This window comes from Sarcophilus harrisii, chromosome 4, assembly GCF_902635505.1.
Source record: "Sarcophilus harrisii chromosome 4, mSarHar1.11, whole genome shotgun sequence".
NCBI classification, from domain to species: Eukaryota; Metazoa; Chordata; class Mammalia; order Dasyuromorphia; family Dasyuridae; genus Sarcophilus; species Sarcophilus harrisii.
Window position 1 is genome coordinate 458951981 of NC_045429.1, and position 20772 is coordinate 458972752.

Genomic DNA, 20772 nt, shown 5'->3' on the forward strand with positions numbered 1-20772 from the left:
TCGGCTCCCTCTTTATTTGAATTCTCATAACCCTTATAAATTCTGTGGCTCTCACTAGCAAAGCCTTTCCCCATCCTCAGTTTCCTTATCGCCTAAGTGAGCAGGTCAGAATTGCTGGCCACTAAGAGCCCTTCTTGTGCTCATAGTCTTCCCATGATTCCACCCTTCCTCCAAATACTTAGGCCAGTGAAAGAAGGGTCCTTCATGAGCCTTGGCTTGGAAAGGAGCACATCTAAGTGGCCCCTTGTTCCTGCCTATTAAGAGATGGCTTCCCTCAGGACCCCCCAGCAGAGATCAAAGTCCTAAAGAAGCTAATAGCAAAGAAGGTCAGGAAGGGCCCATGGAGGTCTCCAGACCCTGGAGCTATCTTGTTTCCCATTGTCCTATTAGATGGCTTCTAAAGGATGTTTCCTAGAAGCTCTTCACTGAGCCTTCCAGCCAGGGGTCCCCATCATGGAGGGGGCAGGGACAGGGCTCTAACAAACTAAACAAACAAAGATCCTCCTCGAAACAAAGCCCTTCCATCTGGGGATGGCTGAGGAGGGCTTGCGTCTGAGCTTTTTCCCAACTGAGTTCTTAGGGGCTTAATCCCCAGCAGCAAAGTGTCCTGCTGCTAGCTCAGCCTGCCTCAGAGACTGATCTGAAATGCGAATTCATCCCCCAGATAACCAATGACCAGAACTACAGTCAGCATCTGTCTCCAATGGAGAAGCAACAAGCTTTGGATTTTCCAAAAATTAAAATACAGTAAGAAAGCCTGAGGCGAGATCTGGAACTCAGCCATTTCTAGGTCATCCTCAGAAAAAAAAATAATCCCAAAGAAGATAATGCCATCATCTGTCAGTCCTAGATCAGTCCCAGGAAAAGAAAAACTCTATGGTTATAGGATGTAAGTTGTTCCCTCCTTCCCAAGCCTCAGTTTCCAACAAGAGGATCCAAGATCTCCCCAACTCCAACAGCAAACTGCCAAATTAAACTAATTCAACCTTAGTTCCAAAACCTACTTCCAAATGTCCTCTTAATACAGAATTGGCCACTCATCCTGTTCTCCCAGTTCCAACAAGTGATGATCATCATATATACCTTTATTTTAAATTCAAGAAAATGGAGTCCAGGTGCCTAAGTGATTTGTGAAAAATCTCCTTGTACTGGGAGGAGACTTGGATCTCACCTTGGAAAGCCTGGGTCCTAAGGTTCTAAATCTAAGCTGTCACTTACTACCTGCATGTCCATTGTTAAGTGGCTGATCCTCCCTGGGCCTCTTCCCTCATCTGTAAAATGAGAGACTCGGGCTGGATGGTCCCTAAAGTCCCTTCCAACTTTAAATCTATGATCTTATGGCTTTATTTCTGAATCTTAATCCTCGATACCCTATGGTTGTGTGCAACAGCACTAATCTCTCCAGGAGTTAAATATTAAGGCAAATGCCCCCTTTCCTCCCTACAATCAATGGAGAAAACATTTTCTGCTTTAAGAATGGAAAAAGTTCCCAAGCCAGAGGCCCTGGCCTGCCGCCCTAGCTTTTTAAAAGCTGTTTAATGTTTGGCAGATTCCCCTCCTCACCCCCACCTTCAGAAGGAAGGTGTTGAACCAGGTGCTCTCTCAGTTCTGCCCAGTTCAGCTCCAAGTCCCAAGGATCTCATGTCTCCAGGGGCTTAGCCAAAGCATCTCGGGAACAGCTCAAACTTGCCACTCACATTGGGCTTTTATTTCTAATCTAATAAACTAAGAGTCCCCATGCGGTCCCGGGGCTGACCATCATGCCAAAAGTGAGCTCCTAAAGGCGGCCAAAATAAAGCCACATAATCCAGGGACCGGCGGAAACCAAATGGAGCCTGTCGGGGGTCTCCCATAGGCCCCCGCTTGCTTTCCTCCGCGCCATACCACCTCATCAGAAAGTGCGATTTAACGGGGAGAACATGGAAGTTGCAGAGGGCGTGGATGGCTCTCTGACACTCCTGGGTGGTATGGGCCGGGCGGGCGGCCGAAGCCCACCGGCACCTAGGCCGCATGAGCGCCCATCCGAGGTGTGTTCCCATCTCCAGTCCCTTTCTCAGCCCCTGCTTATCTCCCGTGTCCAGGACACAGCTGGGGAACCAGACCCCCTCTCCCCCCGCCCAGGGGCCCTGCCATCACCTCCTGGGGGACACTATCTCCCGGCAAGCTTTGCATTCGTTTCAGGAGGACGAAAAACAATGCTCTGGCGGCTCCCACTCCATTTGATTCTGGCTAATGAGGGAGACGCAGCCGAGATGGCGTCTTTGCCACAGATTCACACAAAGCCCCAACTTGCTGGAAAAGGAGAGAGAGAGAGCGGACTCTCTGTCTCTCCGGGCTCTGAAGGGACTCTTCCATGTGTGGTCATTATTTTTACCAGAGCCATAAATCACGGCGCGACATTTAGCCAAGTACCGCCATTAAGCCTCCTCCATGTCCGGAGGCGCCCACACAGTCTCTCCAGCAGGGTTCAAGTCAGCAAAGAAAAGCCTGGTTGCACAGGGAATATAAAGTCTCGGGTCTCTTTATGCTGAAGAAGGCAGTGTTTCTGTGGGTGAACAAACCTGAATAAACGAGAACTGGAAGGAGGACGTAATTCATCCGCAGGGGGGGAGCCTCCGCGTCCCATTCATCTCCAGCGGGAACCGCCTTTTCCTGGGGGCTCCGAGGTTGGGGCTCCAGATGAGCAGGGGGTAGCCACCCTCTGGGCAGAATTGCTAAACCTTTAATGATATTTGCAGGGGAGAGAAAGTGTGAAGTTGTGAGGGAAAGCTTGCCCAGCACATCCCCAAGGAGGCTGTTCCCAGGAGGCAGTGGTGGGGTTCTGTGATTGGGAGCAATCCCACTTTACACCTCTTTCTGCCACTTAGCCTGAGTGACCTTAAGGAAATCATCTAACTTGTTTATCGGATAGTGGGATGGCAGATTAAGAGCTGGGAGGGACCTTGGAACCCATTGAGTTCAACCCTGCGATTTTACAGAGGAGAAAATGCAGAATGGGTGTAAGGGACCTCTCTAAGGTCACACAGCCAGGAAGTGTCTGAGGTGGGAGTGGAGTTTGAACTTGGCTCTTCCTGACTGCAAGGCTAGCACTTTATATCTGTGGGGGTTTGGCCTAAATGACTTAAGAAACCTTTCAACTCTGCATCTCTAGAGTTGGTGCCTCTGAGCACCAGTCTCCAGTTCTCCCGGGGTCTCCATTCTCCCAGAAAATGAAAGGATAGACCAATAATAATAAATGTGAATCACAAACCTCCCTGAACCTGTCTTTTCCTCTGTAAAAATCAGTGCGTATGAGAGCATGATGTTTTAACATCTCCCATCCTGGGTTAAGGTCTGTGATCTCATGACATTCTTCTTACCATACTCGAAACATGTCAATCAGGGCCTTCACCATGTGCCAGGTCCTGTCCTGATCTCTGGGGGCTCGTGAGCATTTGACTCAGGGTCACTGGCAGTCCTGGCACTGCCCCAGAAAATCCCACTCCATCTAGAGTGGGTGCTCATAAGTCCCCCTCTTCGTTTAGTAGCAAATGTATGTCCAAGAAGAGGGAAACAAAGCAGATGCTCCCACTGAATCTGTTGCTCTCCTCCTTTTAGGTGGCTCGGCTGTTACAACCATCGGTGCTCTGGATCGGGGACACTGAGAAAACCTTCTACAAAAAAGTTCCAAAGTTCGAAAAAGAGGTGACAGCCCATTGCTCCTGGTTACTTTCTCACTCTTGATCCTTTCCCTGACCCCAAGGGAGGCCTTCTCAAGTACTGTGGGCCCCATGCTTCCTTTTCTGTCAAGGTCTGCGGGAAGGGTGCAGTCTGGGGCTGGCAACATCTCAGGAGGAGGCTTAGCTGGGTTTGAGACAAGTCACAGGAAACGAAGGTCATGAGCCTGAGACAGTGGAAGCAATCGTGCATTCAGTCAGAGGACCTGGGTGGAAGTGTCTGTCACTGTATCACCTTGGATGAGGCTCTTGTCTCTGGCCTCTTTCCTCCTCTGCCAAATGAAAGGGTTGGTCTAGAGCTGATAATAGCCAACATTTATATCTCACTTTAAGGTCTGCAGAGTGCTGGACAAATGGTACTTCAGGGGATGACTTTAAGATCCTTCCGATGTGATCTAAAGCACACAGGAACCCAGCAGTGACCCAGGAGGGAAATGCAGCCCCGAGGGGAAAAGGGTTAATGAGTGGAAGCACATCCTTTAGAGAATTATCTGATGGACTTGAGGAAAAGAGCAGCAAGAAAGCATTTATTAGGACAGGGGCTTCATTTCGTTAGTAACAATAGGCACCAGGCCCCGAGGATCCGCCCTGTCTTTAAAGGCACCTCCAGGGAGCAATTGTTTCCTTCCTCCTTTTCTCCCCTTTGGCAGCCCCCCCATGGGCCCTGCGACTTCCCCCTGCCAATCACCAGTACATTTCCCACAAGTTTTTTTGTTATTTTTTTTTTAAGGCAGCTCCCCGTGATTGTTATTCCGCATCAATTTGCACCACAGCAAATAGTGGTTAGCTAGGAATTTCTGATTAAATTCATAAGGGTTTTAATCACTGTGAGATCTTATGTTTTATACATCACTTTGAGCAGGTAGGGATGATTTGGATAAAGAGTGAAAGCTCCATCCTTTCTTCTCCTAAATGATCACTGATTGCCCTATCATTTCAGAAACTGTTTAGAAGCCTCGTTTATTACTTGACACGGAAATGGCAATTGGCTCCCTCTCGTGGCTGAGTGCTCCCTTAAAAGGAACTCCTTCCCATGTTTCTGAAATGCCCGGAGCAATAATGATTGGGAGCAATTAATCAATCAACCAGCATTGTGCCTCCTAAGGGCCAGGAGCTCTCCTAGGTGCTGAGGAACAAGGTTGAAGCGCTCCAGAGAAATTTGGTGGCAGATTTTAGCCATTTTACTCATCTGCATCCAGGAAAGGTTTCAATAAAGAGAGCCCCTGCTGTACTCACTCACCAGGCCATGAATCTAGAGGGAGAGGAACTGAGTTTCATCGCTTGCTCATTTATTCATCACTTAACAGCTCTGGGCCTCAGTTTGCTCATCCTTAAAAAATAAAAGGCTTGGACTCCATGACCTCCAAGGTTCTTTCCAGCTCTAGAACTGTGGTCTGATAAGAGGGGAATCCAACCTATTTAAAGGGTTTTCCTGTTGAGGAGAGGTTTAACAAGTTTCTCTTGGTCCCAAAGAACAAAATCGTGATCAATGGTCAGTGTGCTGGATAGAGCTCTGGACTTGGAGTCCAGCAGGTTTGATTTCTAATCCAATTTCAGATACTTAACTATATGACCCCAAACAAGTTACTTAATTTATATGCCTTAGTTTCCTCATCATTAGTTTACTCAAAAGGGTAATAATAGGACAACCTCTCAGGTGGTTATAAGGATCAAATGAGATATTATACGTAAAATGCTTTGGAAAACTTCAAGGGATACATAATTGCTAATTTATTATCATTGAGTAGAAGTAGAAAAGAAGCCAATTTAGATTAGATGTCAGGAAAACCTTGCTAACAGTGAGAGCTGTCCCAAAGAGGAATGGGCTAAAATTAGGAAAAAATGAGTTCTCCTTCCTTGGAGGTCTTCCAGTACAGGCTGATTGGCCACCTGTTGGGGATGGCGTGGAAAGGACTCATGGTGGGAGATAAATTGGACTTGAGGGCCCTCTGAGAGGACTCTGAGATTTGGGAGCTCAGTCTCCCTCCTTATTCTCGGAGCTCTGTTGTCACTCCAACCTCCCCTTCTGGGAGCTGGTCAGTGGTTTTTCATATGCCAAATGCTGCAAGCTAATCGGTGCCTGCATTTTCCACCCCATTACACTCTGTGACTTCATCTACCAAAAGCCATCCCGACACTTCAGCCTTGGTGTGCCATGCAGCAAGAGGACAGCTGCGCTGGCCATCATCATCATCATCATCATAGGGAGTTAATGGCACTAAAGCAAATTGGAATTGCCTTGCAAAGGCTTGCCCTCATTAGCAATAGGCTACATTCACATGGCTGGGCCAGTTCTGAGGCAATGACTTGAAAAGTTGCCCAGAAGTAGTGATAAGGAGAAGGAAGGGGATATAAACTGAATGTATCGATGTGCCTGTGGCCACATAAATAAGAGATGGGTCCAATCAAGATTGGGAAGAGCCCAAGCATAGGAAGACCTCCGATTGAACCCACCTTTCATTTCCTAATCCCCTGCTAATGGGAGCATTTACACACACACACACACACACACACACACACACACACACACACACACCATGATAAAGACTTTGATGCTGGATACTTAACTAGGAGCAGTGTTAGTGATCCAAATAGCAGCCTAAGGATTTTAAAATTTTTCTACCAGATAAGAGATTAGAGTGGGGGGAAAGAGAAAGTTTTGCATCACAAGAAACCTGTCCTTAAAATCCTTGTGGTTATTTTGTATTGTGGTCCCATCCACGTGTCTCTGGAATCTGTGATCTTGTTAGAAAGGTAGATAAATAGATGGATTAATGGATAGTAAGTATCTGAAAATTTCAGCATACTTTCCATTAACAAATGGATGACACCGGCAAAAATTATATGTTATTGGAAATCTGACACATAGCCTATGTCTGTTTATTCTGGAGACAGATTCTAGGACACCCAGACTGAGTCAGAAAAGTCTCAGCTGGTGCATAAGTGATTCTAATAGATCCCTAGAGCATGTTAAGTAACATGACCCTTAAATTGGTTTAGTTTTCTTATAGGTTGGGCATGGAATAGTAGAAAGGATGAAAGATTTGAAGTCATGGATTCAATCCCAAAAACTCATTGTGAATTTGGGTGAGACACCTTGCTTCCTCAGTTTGCTCATCTGCAAAATGAAGGGTTTTAGCTAGACTATGTTTCCAGTTCTAAATATATCCCAAGATTTCAAGATTCCTGAATTTCTAGAGCTGACCGTAAACTAGGCAGATCTTCCCTTAAGGGAACTGGGGTCGAGAGATTTTGGTCATTTTTGCAGAAGAACTCATTCACCCTGTGGCTTTAGAGACGGAGTAGAGACAAATTATCCCATGGTAGCTGAGTAAAACACTGACCTTGGAATGACCAGATCTGCCACTTCTTACTAGCATGACCTTTGGCAAATCACTTAATGCTTCTGTGAGGCTTGAGTCTTTACCCTATGACCATTAAGGTCTTTTTCAGCTCCAGATGTTGGCTCCCATTAAAGAAGTGGGATTCACATCTTAGAATTAGGCACCTTGGAGAGTGTTTAGTCCAACTTCAGATCTTATTGAGTAGAAAGACCACCTAGTCAGACTGATGGTTTAGCAAAAAGGAAAAGGAGAAAGCAACTCTTCCATGGTGATCCAGCTGGTCAGGGCCAGGGCCAGGACTTGAAACTGGGGGTTCTTATCTACACTGTCCCAGTCAAACATCAGAGATGAGTGTAACAAGATGCACTTCCTGTTGCATTAAGAAAACATCCAGACCTTGATTTAATCACAATTTTCACGTTATCCAGATTAATATAACAACAGAGAGTAGCAAAGTAAGTTGAATTCCCAGCTAATTTCACTGTCTCTTTAAGAGCAAGGCTGCAAAGATAAGCTATCACTTCTTTGTCAGGAGTGGGTCAGGTGCCACCTCAAATCCTATCCACCAAGTGCTTTCCAAGTATAAAATTAGTGTTGTTTGCATTATTTAATTTATTCGAATAAAAATGAATGAGCCAATTACATTATAATGTAATCCAAGAGATCGGCTGAAAAGGTAACCAATGATTGCTCTGTGGGGGTACTCATTTCTCTCTGCTGAAGAATAGCAGAAATTACATTAGAGCATCTTGGTAAATGAGTCACTTTCACCTTCCCGAGCCCTGCTGTGGCTGCCGTGGAAGCCCAGTTGTGGTGCTGGGAGGGGACTAAAGCTCATCTTCACCACTAGCTCACCCACAAGTTTTTAGCTTCTGGGGGGTTCAATTTTTCCACTTTGTTCTGGGAGGCCTTGATTCCTGCTAAAACGACCCATACACAGTAAAGGAACCTGTGACTGACTTTGTCATTCTGGACACTGAATTCTGGGTTCTCTATGGAAGTGGACAGAGTTTCAAATTGATGTGCCTCTAAATCAGAATGGAATTATTCATCATAGAAAGCTTATCAAACAAAATCAGAAATGAAGGTTTTTAAGGGTCATTAAGCAGCAAATGCCAAAAATGTGGGATCTTAATAACCAAAGAACCTTGACAGTATATCTAGTATCCATGCCCTTCTTTTACCATAAGTGAGCTTAGATTGTCCAGTGGAAAGAGGCTTGGATTTTAATCCAGAGGATCAGAATTCCCATCCTGAAAGTTCAGAAACCACCTTTTACTTAATAGGCTTCAGTTTCCTGGTCTATAAAATGGGGAAGCTGGATTTGATATCCTTGAAGGACATCCTTCCAGCTTTAACTCCTAGAGCCCAGCGAATGTTCCCAAACTATCTCCCTCACGGGATTCATATGTAGACCTACTAATATTCCTATAGGGATTTAAGTATAATCTAGAACATAAGATTTAGTTGCTTCCTGGAACACACATTTGCTTTGACCCCCTCTAGAATCCCCTTTCTCTGAAAGGGAAACAAAGACAAACACTGAAGATTGTGCCTAGAAGGGACCCCCTCAAAGTCATAACAGGTTCCACACTTAGCAAAGCTGACATAAGGGAAAACTGACTTTTTAAATGTAAATGTGGGAATTAATGAGTAAATCAGCCACCCAACCATTCCACCCACTTAACCAACAGAATACTACCCATCAAAAAGCTTTAGAATTGGATGAAATGGGGTAAGCTAACACAGGAAATATATTCATACTGGTCAAAGAGATTTGGTTCTGCCTTTTGGGACTGAGCATTAGAGCTTCTGACAACTTAGTGGGTTTCTACCAACCAGACCGTGTAAAGGAAGAGAGGGGAGGACAATATGTTGGCCACTGCTGTGCTCCTCAGCTTGTCTAGCCCAGGGAAAGACTCTAGGGACTTCAGAGGGATTGGGGATTTGGAGTTTTGACTGGTGTCCTCAGTATAACAATTGTCTGCTTTAGGAGTCGAAGGAATCTATAGCATCATATGTGTTTATGGGGCTATTAATGAATCATAGATCAAAGAACTGGAAGATGCCTCAGAGACCTTCTAGGCCCGCTCCCTCATTTGACAGGCCCATAAAGGGGAAATGACAAATGGAAGATCATAAGACCATAGACTTAAATCTGGATGGGATCTTGGAAGCTGCCTGATCCAACACTTCATTTTGCAGACAAGGAAAGTGAAACTCAGAGAGATTCAGTAGTTTGTGCAAAGTCACACAGTGACACAGAGGAAGGATTTAAACCATTCATTACATAAGTACTTTATTGTCATTTCACTTTTATTTTTTTCTCAATTTAAATGGAAACAAAAATGTTAACATTTGTGGGGGTTTTTTAATTTTGAGTTCCAAATTATCTTCATCCTCTCCCTCTCCAGCAATTTGTTTTTATTACATATGTGTCACTTTTATAATTTTAAAATTAGAAGGCATCTTAAACATCTTCTGGTCTGATTCCCTCATTTTAGAAAAGAGGAATCATGTCAAAATATAAACCTCTTGAGGACTGGGGAACTATCTCTGATTAGTTCCAGAGATAGACCATAGAGATGTTAAATCAGGACACCAAACATGCTGCAAGGACATATGTTTATTCTCCCTAGGACATGGTAAAAAGAAAGTTTTATCATTCTATCCATTCACTCTTTCTTCCCTGTTCTCCCTTGTCTTTTTCTCCTATTTCTCATCATTACATCTTGCTTCAATTCAATATGTGCAGTAAGTGCCTATTATGCACAAGACCATGTGATACAGTGAAGAGGAATCTAGAGTCGGGGGTCCAGAACAAGTCCCAACTCTGACAAACTGACCGTGTAACTCTGGACAAGTAATTTACCTCTCATTTCTCTAGACAGCTCTTGAAGATTCTAGAAAAGGCGTTGATTTGCTTTGGGAGAGGGGATTTACTCATCACATGGATCCTATAGGGATGAAAGTCACATGTTTGGTCCCACCTACTTTCCCTCCAAAACCGTGTAAATTATAGTATTTGTTGATGGGGATATAGGAAGAGATTGCAGACATAGTTCCTGACTCCAATGAATGTAAACCCATCGAAGTGAAGTGAAGGCCCTCAGAACTTCTGGGTGCCCCGAGGTGCTAGTCTTGTGCTCCCTAGGGTAGAAGGCACCCCACACCATGCTGGGTGGGGGTATCATCAAAGGCTGGGCTCCAAATCCCAATGACAGGAGTGAATTTTGACCCCACGAAGATCTGTCTTCTGACCCAGCCAGATCCAACAACATCTTCCTCACTTATCACTAAGCCTTGGGGGTAAGGTGGTCACTTAGAATGATATTTCATGGCTGTTGACCTTGAAAGCCACCTGAGATATAACCAGTCTTGTCATTAGGATCACCATAAATACCCCCTGGCTGGGTCCAAGGACAATGCTGACCTCAGCTACCATCTGTCAGTGATGAGGGCAGTTAATGAATTTTCAAACATCCCCAAAGGCATCCCCAGCCACTTCTCAGGCTACTGGACGATTTCTCTGTATGTAGCATGCACAGAAGGTTGCCTACGCAAGGACCTTGGAAGCCACCCAGTCCAATCCATGCCCAAAGTGGAATACCAATTATGACATATCTAATAAGCTTTGAGACTTCTAGGAGCCAAGATTCAGAGTCCAGCAAACTCCAGAACTCTCCCATATTCACCTCCACACAACCAGAAAATGGCACTCTGAAACAAATCCTGGAACAGAAAAAGCAGCCAAAAATGGGGGTGAAATCATCTTTTAACCCAAGAAACTTAGAAGATTGCCAGAAAAGGTTTGTCTCACTTAGGTAAAAGGAGAGTGCTGGACTGGAAGTAAGCCAGCAGCAAGCCCCACCTCAGCAAACCAGAATCTGAGCCCCAGGACAGGGAGCAGGCAAACGACAACATCAGGACCCTCCAAGTGCCCCAGCATAGCCAGGGGAATGGGCAGGCTCCAGCTCTGAGAGCTTCACCATGGTTCTGCACAAAAAGGCAGCCACCAGTGACCAGAACATGAGTGCTTTAGTCTAGCCCTGGGGGAGGCAGAAACACTCCCCCAGACTCAGGCAAACCAGAACTAGGACCCTGACTCAGCACAGGTAAGCTGCCAGATCCTTGCAATCACCAGCAGTGCCAGCTTCCCCCCAGTCACACACCCTCAGACCAAACCTGAGACTCCCTTATAGACCTCAAGGCAACAGAAATGCAGCACCAGGTAAACAACCAGGGCCTGCAGCCCCTGGCACAATAAACCTGAAATAATGCCCCTTCCACCCCAAGAACAAGAGCTCAAATTTAAAAGAAAGGGGAAAGGTCAAAAAAGGAGCCAAAAAAACCAATCTGATCATATAGAGTCATTATGGTGACAGGGAAGATGAAGACACAAACTTAGACAGGAACAATAATGTCAAAATACCTATGGGCAGATCCCCAAAGAATAAAGAGAAGTGGTCTTTGGCCCCAAAAAGAGTTCCAAAGAGAGCTTAAAAATCATATGAGAGAGGTAGAAGAAAAATTGGGAAAAGAAATGAGAGAGAGAAAAAAAATTATAAAAAAAAGAGTCAAGAGCTTGGAAAAGGAAAACATTTGCTTGAAAAGTACAATTGGTCAAATGGAAAAGGAAATACAAATTCTAACTGAGGAAAACTTAAAAGTTAGAATTGGACACACAGTCATTAATAACTCTGAGAAATCAAGAATCAATCAGAAATTTCAAAAGAATGAAAAATAAAAGGTAAAATACATCAAAGGAAAATCAACTGACCTGGAAAATAGATCCAGGAGAGACAAGGTCAGAATCACTGGATTATCTGAAAGCCATGACCTCTAGACACTATATTTTAAGGAATTATTAAGGAAAATCACCCTGATATCCTGGAACCAGAGGGCAAAATAGGCATTGAAAGAATCTACTGATCACCTCAGGAAAGAGATTCCAAAATAAAGATTCCATGGAACATTAAAAAAAAATTCAGAACTATGAGGTCAAAGAAAAATTACTGCAAGTGGCTAGAAAGAAACAATTTAAATATAGGGGAACCATACTTGAGGATTGTGCAGAACTAAGCAATAACAACACTAAAGGATCAGAGGTCATGAAATACGAGATTCCAGATGGCAAAGGGGCTAGGAATACAACAAAGAATCACCTGAAGTATTATGCCTAATACTTCAAAGGGGGGAAATACTTTTCCAATGAAATAAAAGGATTTCAGACTTTTATAAAGTAAAGACTAGGATTAAATAAAAAATTTGATCTCTAATATCAAGACCCAAGAGAAGCTTAAAAAGGGGGAAAGGAGAAAGAGAACACAAGGGATTCAATAGGGCTGAACTGTTTATATCCCTACATGATGATGCTTTTAATTCTTAAAAATTGTACCACAAATAGAAGAAATATACATAAGAGGGTATGGGAATGAGGTGAATTTGAGGGAATGAGATACAAAAAAAAAATTAAGGAATGAGAGGAATACATTGGGTGCAGAAGGAAGAGAGAAATAGAATGGTGTAAATTATTTTATATGAAGAGATGTGAACAACTTATTACAATGGAAGGAAAGATGGGAGGGTAGGTGATGAGTATTGCTTGTGTATTTCTCTTATTAGAATTTGCTCAAAGAGGGAATGATATACACAACCAATTGAATATAGAAAACTATATTCCCAACAAGGAAGTAGGAAGGAAGATTAAGTAAAGGGAGGTTACAGAAAGGAAGACTGGGGGGAAGGAGTAGATGGAAGCAAAATACTGTTTTGATTTTATTAAATTAAAAAGCTTCTGCATAAACACAGTGGAACCAAAATTAGAAGGAAAGCAGAAAGGCAGGAAAAACGCTTTACAATGTCTTTGATAAAGGACTGATTTCTTAAATTATCAAGAATTGAATCAAATTTTTGTATATACACAAGCCATTCCCGAGTTAATAAGTGATCAAAGGATACTGAGCAGGCAATTTTCAGATGATAAGATCAAAGTCATCTATAGGTATATGAAGAAGTGATCTAAATCCCTTTTGATTGAGAGAAATGCAAATTAAAACAATACCACATCATCCCTATCAGATTGGCTAATATGACAAAAAAAAATGATAAATGTTGGAGAAGGATATGGGAAAATTGAGACTCTTAAAGCATTGTTGGTAGAGTTGTGAAATGATCCAACCATTCTGGAAAGCAATTTAGAACGATATCCAAAGGACTTTAAAACTGTGTGCACCCTTTGATCCAGCAACACCACTACTAGTTCTATAACACAAAGAGATTGTTAAAAAAATAAAAAATAAAAAAAAAGATCTACGTGTACAAAAATATAGCAGCCCCTTTCATGGTGGCAAAATATTGGGACTTGAGGGGTTGCCCAAAAGTTAGAGAATGGTGAACAAATTGTGGTATATGAATGTAATGTAATTTTAATAGGCAATAAAAATATTGAACAGGCAAATTTCCAAAAAGATTGAACAGACATGTACCAAGTGACCAACTGATGCTAAGTAAAATAAGCAGAAAGAGAAAAATTGTGGGATGACTAACTATGAATGATTACTCAGCTCCTCTCAACAATACCATGATCCAAGATGAGTACAAAAGGCTCATGAAAGAAAATGATAAAGAAATGATAGACCTTGAATGTAGATCGAAGCATATTTTTTCACTTTATTCTTTTTTCATGTTTTTTCCCTTCTGATCTGTTTCTTTCAAAACTATGACTAATATGGAAATATGTTTTACATGTATAATCTATATCAAATTTCCTATCATTTTAGGAAGAGGAGAAGGAAGGGAAGGGAGGGAGAAAATTTTAGAACTCAAAATCTTGTGAAAATGAATGTTAAAAATTATTTTGACATATACTTGCAGGGAGAATAAAACACTATTGTAAAAAGTACATCCAACAAGTGCTCATCCAGCCTCTGCTTAAAGACCTCCGTGTGGACAAGGCAGCTTACCACCTGAGCCCCCTTTGTTTCTCTTCTCTCCCCTGGTTTTTCCTGTGCCTGCTTTCTCTGAAACCACTTATTCCAGCTCCAATGCACAGAAAAGAAAGTTCTGGGAACCAAAAGAAAATCCTCTTTTTAGATGTTTCACATCTATCGCTATTGTGTGGACTTCAAAGGCCTCTAGGCCTCCCAAGAGCCAGAAGCAGCTCTTTATGTTGCTTTTAGCTGCTTGTGGACACCAACTCCAAGGACCCGACACTACTTCTGGGCTAATTGTAAGCTAATGATGACCGTGGCACAGCCCAAAGCCATTCGGGACTGCTGGGTTTGAGGCTTTTCTCCTTAAATGCAGATTCTGGAATCAATGATAGGCCCATTTTAATATACTCCACATAGTCCTTTCCTTTCATTTGAAGCAAATATGTTGATAGTTGATAGGAAGATTCGTCTTCCTGAGTTCAAACCCAGCCTCCAATCACTAGGGATTGGAATAATTGACCTCTGAGGTCTCCCTAATTTCTAGATCAATGATCCTGTGATCTGTCTTGTGACACTGGGCAAGACACTTGACCTCTGTGGGTCTCAGTCTCACCATCTGTAAAATGAGAGGGCTGGACTCAGTGGCTTCCAAGATCCCTTCCACCTCTAAATGTGGGAGCTTCTGATCCTATGTGTTGTGGCTCCTACTTAGCCCCTTCCATTTGTGGCCAACCCCTACAAAAACAAGAAACAGCTGATTATGGAAGAACTGCATTTAACAGAGAAGTTCCATCCTCCTCCATGACCAGGTCCTTGATATACCAGACACTGAGAACACTGAGCTCCTCTTATGAAATCAATTCACTTAAAAACATACCAAGAGAAGGGGAAAAAAAGCCTGCTCCATCCGGATCTCATCATGAAGCCCAGAAAGCTTCCTTCCTGCAGAGAAGCAGTGGATGGTTCCCAGGCTTGTTCAGAAGATTGGCCTCTGGGACAGGTGCTTCCTTCCTTCCTTCTTTCCTTCTTTCTTTCCTTCCTCTGTTCCCTAAATGAATAATGGGGGGAGTACCAGCAGCCCAAACCACAAGGCCCTACTAGGAAACAAGTCCTGAACTGATCAGATGTTCCAGTTGTTGTCCCAGCCCTCAGAACTAAAGAGATGTTTCTCTCTAGGAAAAAATCCAAACTTCCTGATGCTCATTAAGTTTAGCAAAGAATGTAGTCTTAATGCCCAGGATATAGTAGGCACATGATAAATGTTTATTTATTGATTGATTTGCCCTACCTCAAATCCTTCCCATTTATCCAGGGAATATTTCTATTTCTGTCTCTCTCTATTTCTCTGTCTCTCTATCTCTCTTTGTCTTTCTCTGTCTCTCTTACCTTTCTGTGTCTCTCATTGAATCTCTCCACCTCTGTTTCTTTGTCTTTATCTCTGTTTCTCTCTCTCTTTCTATATTGTCTCTTTCTCTGTGTCTGCTTCTCTGTCTTGTCTCTTTGTCTCTCTCTGTTTCTCTCTCTCTTTCTATATTGTCTCTTTCTCTGTGTCTGTTTCTCTGTCTTGTCTCTTTGTCTCTCTCTGTTTCTCTCTCACTTTCTGTCTCATTGTCTCTTTCTCTGCATCTGTTTTTCTGTCTCTGTCTCTCTGTTTCTCTTTAAATCAGTCCCTCTCCTCTTTCTCTTCCCCAGATGGAACCGAGACGCCTGAAAAAACAGCTGCCCAAAATTATAAAACTGATGAAGCCGGAGGATCGAATCCTGATCGTGGGGACCACCAAGTGCCCTTTCGAGGCTGATATCAAGCCCCTGTGCAAAGTCTACCAGAAGATTATCATGATCCCCAGGCCAGACTATGCCTCCAGATTCGGCAAGTCCCCTTACTCCCTTTTACATGCTCACTATCAGAGCTCCAGCTGTTGGCTGTGTAATTGGGGGGGGGGGGGGGGGGGGATTGTCTTGCTTTCCTTTCCCTTTTTCTTAAGGAATGATTTAACCCAAACTCAAGATCCAAAGGAGCTTCCACACCTGAGACTCACTGAAAGATAATGTGGGGGATATAAATCACCTGCTCATGGAAGAGCAGTAATATGGCTTTGTTCTGTCACGAATAAGTTTCTATAGACAAACTGAAGCTGGATGAGGATGATTATTTGGGGCTGGGCAGATGACAAGAATTAGCAATTACGGTTGCTAATGTGACAGAAAAAGAGAACTGAATCCCTCATTGAACAAATATTTAGCATCTTTTTCTTAGACTATCTGTTTTCCAAAGCACTAAAATATTCAAGTTCAGAAAGGACAATAAAAATCAAATCTGGAGCATCCTCTGAGCTAAGGTTCTTAGTTGGCTCTGCCTCAGTTCAATTCAGGGAGCATTTATTAAGTGTTTTCTGTGTACCACCCAGCACATGTGATGTCCCGTCAAGCACTGGGCTGGGTGCCCATGACACAAAAATAAAAGGGAAATCAAAGCCCTGCCCTGGAGGAGGATGTATTCTCCGAAGGCTACACAAAATCCCACTCAGTCCGAACCAACAAGCATCTATTAAATGCCCACTATGTGTCGCATGTAGAATACCAGGTGCTAGGAAAACAGAAAACAGAGACAGCAACTCCACAGGACCAGCTTTCAAAGGGCTCATATTCTGCTAGAAGAAAGCTCGCACTCAGGTGAGCCTCCTAGCTGGCTCAGATAGTGGGGAGAGCCCTGGGCCTCCACTACTGACTAGAAGTGGGACTCTCACTTTACCTCTGTCTGCCTCACTTTACTCATTGTAGTAGCTATTTCTCCAGGTGGTTGAGAAGACCAGATGAGTCAACACTTACAAAGCACTTTGCAGATCTTAACGTGCCCCATGAAGGCGAGCTGTTATTATCACTCAATACAAAATATATGCAAAGTAAAGACGTTACCATTGGATGGGTGATGGGATCATGAGTTGGTCCTTGAGCTGACCTTGAGGTCTTCAAAAGGAAAGTCCTGGACCCGGGCTGGGAGAGGCATAGACCCAGTGCTGGAAGGAGCCATCTAGTCCAACCAGCTCATTTTACAGATGAGGAAACGGAGGCCCAGAGAGGTCCTATGAATTGCTGAAAGCCCTGCAGAATTAGCAATTAGAGGTGAACCTTTTCAGTCAGAATGTAAAGGGCATTAAATGCTAAGCAGAGGAATTGGTTTGCTTGTTGTTTCCTAGAGGCAATGAGGAGTCCTTAAAGGAATAACACAATCAGAAAGAGCTTTGGATGTGTCAGTTTAGGATGGACTGGAGACAAGAGGGGCATGATTATATTTTGTATAAGGTAACAGTCATAATCTCTCTGGGAAAGCTGCTGGATTCAATGGCTAATCTCCATTTCCAGTTCAGGGTCCCTGGGGCTTCCCCTTTAGCCCTTGTTAGTCTTTGGTGGAGTGCTTGCTGTGCATGGAGAATAGAGCTATCAGTTTAGATATCACTTTGGTTAGAGAGAGCAGTTTAGTTGGAAAGGGCCAGGCTGTAGGGCCACGAAAGCTTTGATCCTCCAGGCCCTAGAATATAAGAGCTTATAGTTATCTAGTGATTGACTATCTGAAAAGTGTGTCCATGTCTCACACAATAAACTAGGGGTGGAGGGGAGTGTGCAAAACATGGTCTGATGGTGATTAAGAAAACCACTTTGGCAGTTGATGGAAGTTGGCTTGGAACGGCGATCTCAGGGCAGGGTAACAAATTATTCTGCTCGGCACAGAGAACAGAGCTGGGCGTAATGACTGGAAGTCTCAGTGAGGGAAATTTCAGCTTGACATAAGGGTTGGGACAGTGCAATTCATCCCTCCCTTGTGGACCATCCCTAGCCGAATGTTCTTCCAGTGGTGAGGATTTACTGTTAGGAGAATGTTACCAGAGCCATGAGCACCATGCAGAAAGGCAGATTCTGCCTCAGAACATGAAAGTGAGGATGTAGAAGCATTTAAAAAATAACAGCTTATTAAAGAGTGCCCTACATGTGTTCTCATTTGATCATCCCTTGCTAGGGAAACTGAGTCAGGTGAAGTGGCTCCTTTTGGATTGGAAGCAGGATTGGAATCGGGGTCTTCTTGGTTCCAAGTTTACACACTTTTCTCTCTCCTCATGAGGTAGTGGGTGTTTCTCACTAGTGTTCTTCAGTTCATGCTTCTATGACCAGTCATTTGTTAGGGATTTTGGAAGGAGGATTCTGGGTCAGAACTCCCGGAGGGATTCTTCCAACTGAGATTCCCAGACTATAAATCTGCCCTTCTGGAACCCTCTTCCATTCCCACCCTTTGCTCCTGACTTTGCTTCCCAGGAACAGGCAGAACAAGGCTAATCCTCCAGATATTTAAGGATTGCTCTCATTATCCTCCAGCTCCGTCTTCCCTTTTCTAAGCTAAACATACCTTAGTCCCTTAATTCCTTTGATGACCAATAGCTGACCAATTGCCCAATTCTTCCCATGAATAACTTTGGGGGGATAGTTCACTCTTCCTTCATCCTCAATTCTAATGACATTAATTATTCTTCTTATTGCCAGCCCCTGGAGCAAGTGCTCATTACCACTTCCTAGACCATAACAATAGCCACTATGAAGGTCTTCACACTTTCACTCTCTCTCAACTCCAATCCATCATAATATACAAATTTATGCTTGTGTTTGTGTGTGATTGAGAGAGAGGATAATGTTTCTTACTTATAGACCTAGCCAACCCATTGTTTTGCTCAAAAGTCATCAATTGCTCCTTATTGTTTAGACTCTTGTGTCCGACATCCAAGGCCCTCTATGACCTGCCATGCTAACCACATATTCCCAAACTTGTCCCGTCCCAGTCCACTCTGATTCCTTTTCATTCCAGTCAAGCTGGATATCTCTCTGGCCCTGGACTTTTGCATCCCAACCCCTTCATATCTTCGCTCAGGTCATTTACTTTGCTGAGGATTCTCTCGACCTTGGTTGATAGATTGTTCTTGGAATATCACTATGATAGAGTCGAGTTAGCATGTCCAACTGTGACTGATCAGGCCAATATACACTCAGAATTCTCTGCCACAAATTGGACACAAATAGTCCCAGGGACTTTGCACATCTCGTGTTTCTTCTGAGCTAATTCAATCCTGCTTTGCTCATAGAATACGGCCCCCTCTCTGATGAGGGAACTCCATGCTGGACAGTCCTGTACCAGTGTCTCCCACACCATACAATCGATTCTAAAGTTCTTAAAAGAGACCTTGAGAATGTCCTTGTATCACTTTTCCTGAGCACCTTGTGAGTCAGTATGGGAGCTGACTCTGATGCCATGTTTGCCCTCATTGAAGGTGATTGACAGCTTAGCTGAAAACATCCTGCTGAAAAAGCACTCCCTTGGTGACTGGGAAAGCTCGAGAGTGTGGGTCCATCACCCAGATCCTGGGCAAGCGTTCCGTCATAAGGTAGACATAAAATAGATAATCAGACTCTACTGATGGACTCTGGGCAACCAGATTTTGACAATTTTCTGTAAGCCCTCGTACCTGATGGTATCAAACCATAGGGCTTGAAACCCTTTGGTTATTCCTCAGCCTGGTTTAGTCTGTCTGCTAAAATGGTTTACTAGGGTATAGCCACTGTGCATGCTGCAGGTTCTTGGAGAATTAGCTGGATCAGGTGGACACCAAAGGTGGAAAGCAGCCCTCAGCCTAGAGGTCTTAATCTTCCCTAAATACGCCCTATACCCTCCCTCTACCTACCTGCCAAATGTCTACCCATCTTTTAAAGTCCATGATGAGCAGTAGCTTCCGGAGCTCTCAGCCCACAGACAGTAACAGGGTTGCATTGTTCATCAGAAATTAGAGCCCTTTTGTTGGCATTGGATGCAGTTGGTGTTAATTGGCAACCCTGTTGCCCATAAGAAGTTCTGGGTTGAATTCCCAGGAAAGACATGAATGTTCATGATCAGACTCAAGGCAGCAAGAGCCCTGATGAAAATTCCAGAGGCAAGAAGAATACTAGCACTAATGAATTCAGGAAAATAGGGGATCTGGTCACAGGATGAGGGTGAAAAAGAACCCTAGTTTTGTGGCTTCAGGGAGCAGGGGTTTTTCCTGGATAAAGAGGGAGAGCAGTGATCACACTTCTCCAGGATAACACCACCTTGGAAGCATCAAAAACTTGCAAACAACCCAGAACTTGCTCCAAAAAGAAAAGCACAAAAGGGCCTAAAGCTTTGCACAGCATCACCTCACCTCCGGGTAAAAAGAGTCAAATTTTAACATAAAGCCAGTTCCCAGGTCAAGTAGAACGAACTGCAAGCAGACAGAATAAAACAATTCACATATTGTGGAATCAGGGTCAGGATCCCACAAGATTTAGCATCTTCTACATTAAGGTGCTTCTTCTACTTTAAAGAAGTGGAGCACTTGGGATATGATATTCTAGAGGGCAAAGGAGCTAGAATAACTTACTGAGAAAAACTGAGTATAATCTTTCCAGGGGAAAATGGATATTTAACAAAATAGAGACTTTGAAACATCCCTAATGAAATGGACAGAGCTAAGTAGAAAATCTGACATTCAAACAGAAGACTTAAGAAAAGCATAAAAACACATGAAAGAGTAATGAATCGGTTTAACAATCCTGGAACTATGTCCAAGAGACTCTAAAACTTTGCAGGCCCATTGACCCAGCAATACCATTACCCATCTCAAAGATATCAAAAAAAGAGAAAGGACCCACATTACAAAAATAGTTATAGCAGCTTTTTTCATGGTGGCAAAGAACTGGAAATTGAGAGGATACCCATCA

General features: G+C 43.4%; 1 protein-coding gene across 2 annotated transcripts in view; it reads left to right on the top strand.

The window, feature by feature from the left end:
• Positions 1–20772, top strand: part of IQCA1 (IQ motif containing with AAA domain 1) — a 192859-nt gene that overhangs the window by 163661 nt on the left and 8426 nt on the right. For both annotated transcript variants that reach the window (XM_031968250.1, XM_031968251.1), the window contains 2 exons: positions 3598–3684; positions 15688–15865. In XM_031968250.1, the coding sequence (XP_031824110.1) occupies positions 3598–3684; positions 15688–15865 (265 nt within the window). The remainder of the gene's footprint in view (positions 1–3597; positions 3685–15687; positions 15866–20772) is intronic.